Source organism: Salvia splendens, chromosome 7, assembly GCF_004379255.2.
Source record: "Salvia splendens isolate huo1 chromosome 7, SspV2, whole genome shotgun sequence".
In the NCBI taxonomy this organism is placed as follows: domain Eukaryota; kingdom Viridiplantae; phylum Streptophyta; class Magnoliopsida; order Lamiales; family Lamiaceae; genus Salvia; species Salvia splendens.
The window spans coordinates 2,463,077-2,473,963 of record NC_056038.1 but is presented as its reverse complement, the minus strand read 5'-3'; the positions used below and the strand labels follow the sequence as shown (position 1 = coordinate 2,473,963).

The 10,887-nt window shown below is 39.1% G+C and overlaps 1 protein-coding gene across 1 annotated transcript; it reads left to right on the top strand.

The window, feature by feature from the left end:
* Nucleotides 1-3,027: 3,027 nt before the first annotated feature.
* LOC121811169 (two-component response regulator-like APRR3) lies at nt 3,028-6,738 on the top strand. Its single transcript, XM_042211967.1, has 8 exons — nt 3,028-3,369; nt 4,182-4,343; nt 4,423-4,553; nt 4,646-4,804; nt 4,905-5,082; nt 5,165-5,450; nt 5,534-6,170; nt 6,255-6,738. Exons 1-8 carry the CDS (start codon nt 3,129-3,131, stop codon nt 6,360-6,362), a joined length of 1,902 nt encoding a protein of 633 aa, XP_042067901.1. The 5' UTR covers nt 3,028-3,128; the 3' UTR covers nt 6,363-6,738.
* The last annotated feature ends 4,149 nt before the right edge of the window (nt 6,739-10,887 follow it).

Sequence of the window (10,887 nt, the reverse complement as noted above, 5' to 3'; positions counted from 1 at the left end):
CTCCTTAAACATTATATGGTATTCCATGTTTTCTTTAAGAGTGAACTACAAAAATAGTCCTTAGACTATGAGTTTATCTCATCTATAGTTCCTGGACTTTAAAAATATTGTCAGACATCCATGGACTAAGGGTTTATCTCGAAAATGGTCATTTTCACTATTTTCGGTCGAAAATACCCTTTTGGGAGAGTTTTGGGGGGTTTGGGCAATTTGGTATTTTTACACTTTTAACATTTTAAATATGATATTATTTCAGTTATGTGCTAAATCTGATATTATTTCAAAATTATCATTCTTCTTCCCTTTTGTCATCCTTCACTTTGTTTCTTTATTTCAATATTAGATTTAATTTTATAAAATTAAATTTTAATTTTTAAATATCAATAATTTTTTTAATTAAATTTATTAATTCATGGACACTATAAATATTGATTAAAACTATTAATTTTTGTATTTAATATAATATTCAGCTGAATTGAAGAAGTACAGAAAATAATATTAATCATGATGAAAAAATAAGAGCTATTCTATTTAGCCTTCGTTCGGTTGCTATAATTGCTTGTGATTGAATATTACGAAGTTGACTAAAAATTTGATCCTACTAAAAATTTTATAAAGGAGTATTTTTGTTGAAAATTTCTAGTAAATTTTGATTGTTTTCAAATTAATAAACGAAAATTATATTAGTCTTACATTAGATGCATATTTATTTCAGAATAAATCGTGTTATATGATCTATTTATGATTAAAGCTATTAAATATTGATTAAAACTAAGGCGTTGTCATACCTTATTGATTAAATATTAGACACTATCAGTATTGGTTATGACTATTAATTTTTGTTATTTAATAATATTTATAATTAAAAAAATTTATTGATATTTAAAAATTTAAATTTAAAATTTAAATTTGTGAAATTAAATTTAATATTGAAATAAAGAAACAAAGCGAAGGATGACAAAATGGGAGAAGAATGATAATTTTGAAATAATATCATATTTAAAATGTTAAAAGTGTAAAAAGACCAAATTGTCCAAACCCCCCAAACCCCTCCCCCATCCAAAAGGTATTTTCGACCGAAAACAGTGAAAAAAGACCATTTTCGAGATAAACCCTTAGTCCAGGGATGTCTGACGATATTTGTAAAGTCCAGGGACTATGGACGAGATAAACCCATAGTCCAAGGACCATTTTTGTAGTTCACTATTTCTTTTAAAGAGGATTTTTGTGTCACGTGTTATAATATTATATATAGAGCCGTATCATTCATAAATATAATTATTTTTTATGAATAAAAGGAACATTAATTTTATAAAGAAATACCGTTGAGAAGCCTACTTACTATTGATTCTCTAACCGTCTCTTAAAAATATAAACTATTTTACTAGTGCGTCTCTTATAATTATAAATTTTTCAATTTAGAAATATTGTTCTCTTTAATAAAATGAACTTCATTATCCACTAACAATATTTGAATAAATTTTTTATTTTTATCTCTTTTAATTTACCAATTGTGCATTAAAATCTATGTCTTTTAGCAATAGTGAAAGTTGAATGATGAAATGAGACATTTACAAATAGTGCATTTGGAGCCCAATACGTGCGGTGGTGATCAACCAAGGAGAGCACATGCATCACGCAATGTGATTTAGCGAGCCTCTACACTCGAGGCGTGCCAACATGATACCATGCTCTACTGTCTCACATAAATCATATAGTACTTCGAAAATTGTATTGCGTAAAAATATACTCCCTCCGTTCTCGAATAAGAGTCGCTAATTTCCTTTTTGGGTCGTCCCCCATTAAGAGTCACTCTTCATTTTTACCATAAATGATAGTAGGTCACATATTCCACTAACTCACTCCACTAACATTTTATTATAAAATCAATATAAAAAAGTGGGTCCTACATTCCACTAACTTTTTCAACCAACTTTTCTTTACATTTTTTAAAACTCGTGCCCGATCAAACAACGACTCCTATTAGGAGACGGAGAGAGTAGTATTAAAAAAAAGATATTATCGAATCTCCCACCACTAGTGTTTGACATTATGACCCTCCAAATGAAAATATTCTACAACTACTATTCCAACTTCCCATTTGTCAAGTCGTCGTTTTCCTTCACTAATATAGTTTAATTAAAATAGAAATACAAGGATTAGAGATAAAACATTTGGACAACTCTAAAGCCACAAATTAGATACACCACGTGTCGAATTGAAGATGAGCAAATCAGAGACATCAATGGTTGATTCCACGTGTCGAATTATCATCCATTAAACCTCAAAATATCTTCTCATGTGTGGCCCGCGTGACAACTTGTGCATAAATATCTTTATGAACCTGTATTTTATTCTAGTTGTAAATAAAGAGTGTTTAATATCGACCGTTGGTCCCAACCCCCTCTTTTAATTTATACCACCAACCACATTTGAAGAGGGCAAATAAAATAAAACAAAATAATAATATAATAAAGAATGGTGAAAACCAATGGCCACTTGCTTTTTGATTGGGGAAGGACGTGGCCAATTTGGGCCATTCATTACAATATCAATAATGATCCTAGATATTTTATGTCACTTTCTTTTATTGCATGTCCAAAGCAAGTATGAGCACTCACTCAATTGCCCATCAACTTTTTATAATTCTATAATTCCCTCAAAAGTTTGAAAGTATTTAAGTTTAGTTACACAACAAAGATAAATGGATAGTAGTCATTTAAATGCTAAAGTTATATAATTCCACCAAAATTCGTGATTAAATAGTATTATAATGGTAAAATGATAAAATTTGTTAACTCTTTAAGCCTTCATATATTCAAAAAATGAAAACTTTAATGATAATAAATTGATTTATTTTACTTATAAAAACGGGTAATTTGATGTAGTAGTCACCTACAGGGTGTTAATTATAATTTTCATAAAATATGGGGGTAAATCAGAAATTTTTTAAAAAATATCTAAATGATCCAACCAAAGACTAGACTGAGTTGACCTTCAAAGTTAAACAAGAAATGTAAGCCATCAGATAAGAGGCGGTTATACAATATCCAATAGCAACAAAATCAAGAATTTGGGTCTCCAATTTCAGATATTTCTTTAACTTAAAAAAAGCTTTCATTCTTGAAATGGGAGAAGTTGCGATGAGCAGTGAAAATGGAATGGAATTGCAAGCTCGAGAAGCGGAGATGGAAAGAAACGGGAATGGAATTACAGCTGAAGAAGGCGGCGCCGCCGTGGAGGGGGTTTCTGAGACAGTGAGGTGGGAGAGGTTCCTCCCGAAAATGGAGGTGAGGGTGCTCTTGGTCGAGGCTGATGATTCCACTAGGCAGATCATTTCTGCACTTCTCAGGAAATGCAGCTACAGAGGTTGGTTTTTTGAGTTCGGATCATTGCTCTAAATTTGGATTTAGAGTTTTTTTTTTTTTTTCTGGGAGAGTGAAAAGGTTGGGGTTTGATGTGTGGGATTTGAGGAATGTGACCTTTTATGTTCCAAGATTGAATCTTGTGGATGTTTGTTGTGTGAATGTGTGATTACAAGGCTGATAAGCTGAATTTTCGGTTTTGTTTTGTGATTGTCTTCAGTTTTTAGTGCATGTTTGGTAGGGTGGATAACTCATCTAGGGATGGAATTCTATGAACAAATATGGTGAAGATATTTTGAAGATTTATTTTTCATATTTGTGGATGTTTTGGAGAATAATCATGAAATTTTATGTATAAATCTTTTGATTATTGCTATATTGTGAATTAATTATGTTTTAGCTTGCTAGAATGATGATATTGAAAGTTACAAGTTGGAGATTTCAGGTTTAGCTCCAAGAAAAATCAAACCTTTAGATTGAGACTGTTAATTTGGATCATTTCTTTTGTAAATTTCAATTTAAGCACTTACCAAGTTGTATTAGTTCAAGTGACATGACAAATCTCTGGAAAATTTGCATCATGAATTGTTTTGAAAAAAAATAGAAAGTTGGCCATTAAGATTACAAATTTTGGAAATTTTGTTTAAAATTGGAAGTTTTGTTGGCAGTTTGATACATCTATGTGGTGATTTCAGTTTGTAGGATGTAAAGTTTCCACATGTAGTATTTCTTGCTGAATACTCATAATTGCAACTATGATAAGAAGTAGTTTTTGGTTGGTTTTGTTTGAAACTAAGCTGTGTTTATCTGAAGCAGTTGCTGCAGTTAGTGATGGATTAAAAGCCTGGGAGGTTCTGAAAGCAAGGCCCCATAACATAGATCTCATTATGACTGAAGTCGAACTGTCATCAGTCTCCGGATACGCGCTTCTCACTTTGATCATGGAGCACGACGTCTGCAAAAACATTCCAGTAATAAGTAGGTTTACTTGAACGCCTCTTGGTTTTCCTCAACACTTGATTCATGGTTTCTAACACCAATCTGTCTGTTTTGGCAGTGATGTCTTCTCACGACTCGGTTAGCACTGTCTACAATTGCATGCTGAGAGGTGCGACCGACTTTCTTGTCAAGCCCGTCAGGAAAAATGAGCTCAGGAACTTGTGGCAGCACGTCTGGAGGAAACAAGCTGTAAGTTGGTTCAATCAATCTCCATGCTTTTGTCCGAGAAATTTGTTGTTTTCTTACTAAAAACTGATCTTGTTTCTGTTGTATGATGTCAGTCGAGCACTGCTGCTGGACCGGGACCTCCTGATGAGAGTGTTGCTCAAGAGAAGGATGAAGCCACCGCTGAGAACAATGATACGAGCAACCATTCTAGTGGTTACATGTCGTGTGTACAGAGGAATAAAGAGGGCATCGAGAAAGGAAGCGATGCTCAGGTATTTTGGCTTCTCTACACTTCATCCTATCCATATTTTGAAACAGATGGATAATCTCAAATAATACGAGACTCATTGAGAGCGCCTATTTGAGCTGCAGAGTTCATGTGCAAAACCAGGATCGAAAGCTGAAGAAGAGGAAGACACTGAACTCGTTAAAAGCCACCCCTCGAAACCAGAAAGCCCAAAGTGTCTTTCAGATGGCATTAGTACTCCCGGACAGGAAGAACGCCATCAACATAAGAGTAAAATCCGAGCACATGATAGTGAGACCGAAGGTAATGTTCTGTCACATAGACCTCTTTTCTTCTATCAGTTCGCCTCATGGATCGAAAATGCTTACTAACATTTTGCTGATAGGATTGCAAGTGGCAGCCAAATCGGACTCTGATCAATCAGCGACACGAGAAGACAAGAGCTGTGATGATAATCAGGAACAGCATGGATATATTTTAAGAGAGGCCATTGATTTGATTGGAACTTTTGATAATAATCACCTCAAAAAGGGCAGTCTTGCGACACCTGCCTCGATTTCTAGTGCAAACAAGTTCAACATTTTGCCTATGTTGGATCTGTCTTTGAGAAGATCTCAAGTAAATGATGAAAGTCAGAGGCTAAACCACTCTGATGCTTCTGCTTTTTCGAGGTCAGTTAACACGAACCATTTCCCCCTTCCATTGATCATCAGTGATTCTTTGATAAACTGATGAAGAAACAACTCTTTTGCAGATACGTGAACAAGCCGTTGCAGCTCAGTCCCAGCGCTTACAATCAACACAAGGACATTGAGACGAGCTCGGAGAAACAAGCCGGTCCAACACTAAACTCACCCTCTACGCCTGCTGTCCAAACAGGATGGCCTGAATTCACATTCTCCTACTCTAAAAATCGAGAAATATCTCACCCGGTTCCTGTTAGAGGCGTAGGATTCGGAAACTTGAGCAGCCCTTATGGTTCTACAACGCCCTCATCGGGATCTCCATCACTGCCTGGTCAAGGTGCCACTACTCACCACTCAGAACCCTTCCCACAGTCGAATCCTCTCTTTCAGTCGGACCATCAGCCCTCGACTCCTCAGCAACTTCTCAGCCCTGCAGACCACAGGAACAGCAACTCCGTAGATCAGACAGAAAACAAACAGGACGAGTTGGAGGATCATGGCCTCGTCTCACATGGAACGAATCAGAGTGCTAAGAGCAGTTTCTGCAATGGCAACATTAGTCAAGTTTCTGGATGCAATGGCACGATCAACGCTCACGAAGACAGCTTCCACCACCACGATGGTCCCTCTCACCGAGCCATGCAGAGAGAGGCCGCCCTAACGAAGTTCCGCCAGAAAAGGAAAGATAGATGCTTTGAGAAGAAGGTACATTGAATTTCTTTTATGACAACTTTATGATTCTGACTATAAAACATAATTTGTCATTACAACCTTTTTTTTTCTCAACAGGTGCGGTACGAAAGCAGGAAGAAGTTGGCTGAGCAGCGGCCACGTGTAAAGGGACAGTTTGTCCGACAACTGCCAACGGATCAACCTGAAAGCTCGTCGGCTGGTTAGCTACATCAGGAGCAAGTTATGGCAGTAACAAGTAGTGTGATCAGTTAGAATTTGGCATCTCTTGATTCTTTACTTTGATGTATGTATGTATGTATTAATGTATGTATTATAGAGCTGAGATACAACCTAACTAGTTGTATAGTAGAATGTATTCTTCACCAACTGCTTGTACATGGTTTTTTGTTTTTTGCTTTTTTGCCTCAGTTTTTTTGTAGCATTTTGAGGCATTCTATACATTGGAGATAGAGATTGGCTTATGCAATGTTGTGTTGATATAGATTTGTGGTGTTGTGACCATAGTTAAGTTTTGTAGTTGGTTTAGTAGTATCTTTATGTACTACTAAGAAAATCAAGGTTTAATAATTTGATTGTATCATCATTTAAGTTTTTTGCTTTTATTATTTATCACTATTCTACATTTAAGTATATGCTAGAGATAAAAAAGATACTAATGTACTCAACTTTCAACTTGAGTAAACGGTTTCTCGATTATCAGTTAACCGAACCGATTGAGGCAATTATCGATTAATCAATAACTGAAATTTTTAGAGTAAGTACTAGGATTTGCACCTAACCTAAATCCTACATTATTTTTGCTAAGTAATTTATGTTGAGTAGTAGCCAAGGAAATAGTAGCAATGACGGCTTCAGGCTCGATCGACCCCACCTCCGGCCTAATAGGGCTGGAAACTTAATTAAATTCGGTCTTTGGAGTTGCTGTCGGCGATGGCCATTGCACGGCCTCTATTTTTCGTGTGATAACGACCTTCTTAATTGTGTTCGACCCACTAGTTTTGTTTCTTGGATTTGTCGTTAATAATGGAAATCTTATGAACCACACTCCGTAGATTGAGTAGTTCAAGAATGGTAGATAGATAGATTCATTTATCAAGCAAACGTTTAAACACAAAAATCCAACCCTTTGTAAGTAAAAAGTGGCATAGCCTTATCTAATTGGAACCCACAATTTTGCTAGTGATTTTAATCTCACCCCATTATTTATACTAGTCATTTTCAATGGTGCTAAGTGCCAGCTTCCAACGTCCACACATTTTTCCTTTTTTTCTCTTGAATAACAACTACTCCACAAAGCATATGATATACTAAAACCTTAATCATTAATTCAACCCAAAATTTAAGATATTATGTCTCTTGAATGTTTGCTATAAAACATTGAAGTAATGGTGGGGTGATTTGGGGTCCAAAAATGGAGAAAGATTCAACAAAAGCTAAGTCGAGATGAGAAATCACTACTCATGAAAATGGGGTACAACAACTTTTTCTAACTCAATCTATGGTCTAACTTTTTTAAATTTCAAATTTATCGTAATTTCCCAATTAATGGACTAAGGAGTATTCTTATTCAAGATTCTTAGTTAAAGGGACCCTCATTGCAATCAAACCTTGCCTTTTCCATTAAGTAGTGTGATACTAAAATATTTGGCATAAACTCAAAGATTTGATAGTGTAATTTGTACATAAGTATGCAATATAAACTTCTAAATATTTGTAGTGCTTAAAATAAAGCTCAATTTAACAACTTCTTTACTAATTAAAAAAATAAAATATTTAATTCTAATAGGTGTTGTCATGTGGCATAGAACTCTGATAGGATCTGGTTATCCTATCTACGATGAGCACACAAATACGGAGTTGAAGAGCAATAAACCCTAGCTTGAGAAACTAGGTTTGAACGATAAAACAAAGAGAGCAAGATGAGAAAAAGATTTTATTCTTATTTCCCAATAACTCGATCTAATGGGAATTCTATAATTTATAGAATTCCCCCTACTTGATTCGGACATTACGACTTGGGAAAGAATCAAGAAGAAAACCCAAGAAAATTTGACTCTATTAAAATAACAAAATAAATATTCTTAAAAGGAAATAAAAAGATCTAACAAATCAAATGAAATCTCCATAACGAACTGGCGGCTTTCTGATCCTCTTCGAATGTCTATCTTCCCGCTGTTCTCCACGGTCTGGTTCGTGACTTGTCGACTCCTCTTCATCCTCTGATTCTCGTTGGTTCCCTTCGTTGGCTGTCTCTGCAAACATGTCCCTATCAACTCCCCCCTCGTCGGGAATCACCTTGCCCTCAAGGTGCAAATGCGGATAGTCTTGTACCAGCTCTGCTTTGGGCGCCCATGTAGGAGTCGCCCCAACATCCGACGCCCAATGTACCAGCCACTGCACTTGAGGAACCCCGTCTACCCTCACCGTGCGCTCGGCTGCCGCGCGCACTGGAGTGTCCAGTGGCCGCCCCCTCAACAGCTCCGATGGTAGCAGAACCTGGTCCGGAGATGCTGCAGAGCTTACAAACGGCTTCAAAAGAGAGACGTGAAAGACGTCATGAATTCTGCTCTCGACCGGAAGTTGTAAACGATATGCCACTTTCCCGATCCACTCCACAATTTCAAATGGACCGTAGTATCGGCGGCCTAGTTTAGCCGAGATGGGCTTGCCCACCGACTGCTGACGGTATGGCTGAAGGCGGAGCCACACCTTGTCGCTTTCAACTTCTGGAGCAAAGTCTCCCTTTCTTCGAGCAGCTCGGCGACCTCTGCATTATGAGATGGCCGGGAATAAGTATCAAACAGATTAGGGGCTCACGCCCATAGAGAGCCTCAAACGGAGACATCCCGATGCTCACATTCACGGAACAGTTCATTGCTAGTTCGGCCCAGGGAAGTAAAAATGACCAACGGTTGGGACAGTCAAAGGTGTAGGCGCGGAGATACTGTTCAAGAGCACGATTAGTAACCTCCGACTGACCATCAGTTTGCGGGTGATACGCCGTCATGAACTGCAGCTTCGTGCCACTAAGCGAGATCAATTCATCCCAAAAATCGCTCATGAATATAGAATCCCTATCCGACAATAACTTCTTAGGGAAACCATGGAGCTTAACCACCGTGTCCACAAACAACCGTGCAACTCGCGGCGCATCAAATCCCGGCTTCAAGGCGCCGAAATGAGCATATTTAGAGAGCCGGTCAACCACCACCATTATGGCCGTGTAGCCCTGGGATTTAGGAAGGCCAACAATAAAATCCATCGAGGCGGCCTCCCAAACCAAATCGGGGATAGGAAGCGGTTGAATCAAGCCGTTAGGCTTATCCCGAACATACTTCGTAGTCTGACAAGCGACACACGCTGCCACGTACGCATTGATGTCGTCGCGCATACCTGCCCAGAAGAAAGAGCTAGCCACGCGGGCGAAGGTCCGACGAGCTCCCGGATGACCGGCCTTCGGGGCTGAATGGCATTCTGTCAAGATATCCGGTATTGCAGCAGAGTTCCTGGAGAGAAATAGGCGGTGCTTAAAATAAATAAGCCCGTCCCGGACTGAGATGTGCGCCTGCACGCGACCGTCGGACACGGCTTTCTGCAAATCCAGCAGCTCCTGTAAGGAAGAGTTCTCATGGCGAACGAGGTCAAGCAGAGCCGCTGCCGGCCGTGTGAACAGGGCCAGAAGGGCTGGATCAGCCGCGTGCAGCCCGTCAGTCTGTCGTGAGAGAGCATCAGCGACCCTATTCGACGCGCCCGACTTGTACTCAATGCGAAACTTGAATCCCATGAGTTTTCGCAAGTAAAATTGCTGGTCGGGCGTTTGCACCACTTGAGATAGAAGATCCTTTAGGCTGCGTTGGTCGCTGCGGATGATGAATTCACGACCCAACAGGTATTGCCTCCATTTCTGAACAGCCTCGACTATAGCATAGAGTTCTTTGTGGTACGTCGAAGCCAGACGTCGACGGGGCCCCAACTTCTTGCTAAAGTAGGCGATAGGGTGATTTTCTTGGAGCAAAACGGCGCCAATCCCCAAATCAGAGGCATCGGTCTCAAGGACAAATGGTAGCTCAAAGTCCGGAAGACAGAGGACCGGTGCCGAGCACATGGCGGCTTTAAGTGCGGTGAAGCTCTCGGCGGCAGCCTCAGTCCAGTGGAAAGCCTCTTTCTTAAGGAGCTCGGATAGAGGTGAAGCAATAAGGGAATAATTCTTAACAAATCGTCGGTAGTAGCCCGTAAGGCCAAGAAACCCCCTGAGCTGCTTCACAGATGTCGGCAAGGGCCACGCATTCATTGCTTCTAATTTCGCCGGGTCGGCGTGGAGCTCGCCCGCTGATATTATATGACCCAAATAGTCAATGGTGTGGACCCCAAAAGTGCATTTCGACTGTTTCACAAAGAAAGTGTTATCCTGCAGAATGTGGAGGACTTGACGAAGATGCCGCTGATGGTCTTCCGGAGTGGTACTGTAGACCAAAATATCGTCGAAAAAGACGATCACGAACTGACGTAGGAATGGCTGGAACAAACTGTTCATCGCTGCTTGGAAAGTTGAAGGCGCGTTGGTTAAACCGAATGGCATGACGAGGAACTCATAATGGCCTTCGTGCGTGCGGAAAGCAGTCTTGTGAATGTCATCGACGTGCATTCTAATCTGGTGATAGCCTGATCTCAGATCCAACTTTGAAAAAATACGGGCCGCGTAAAGCTCGTCAAAAAGCTCATCCGCGGT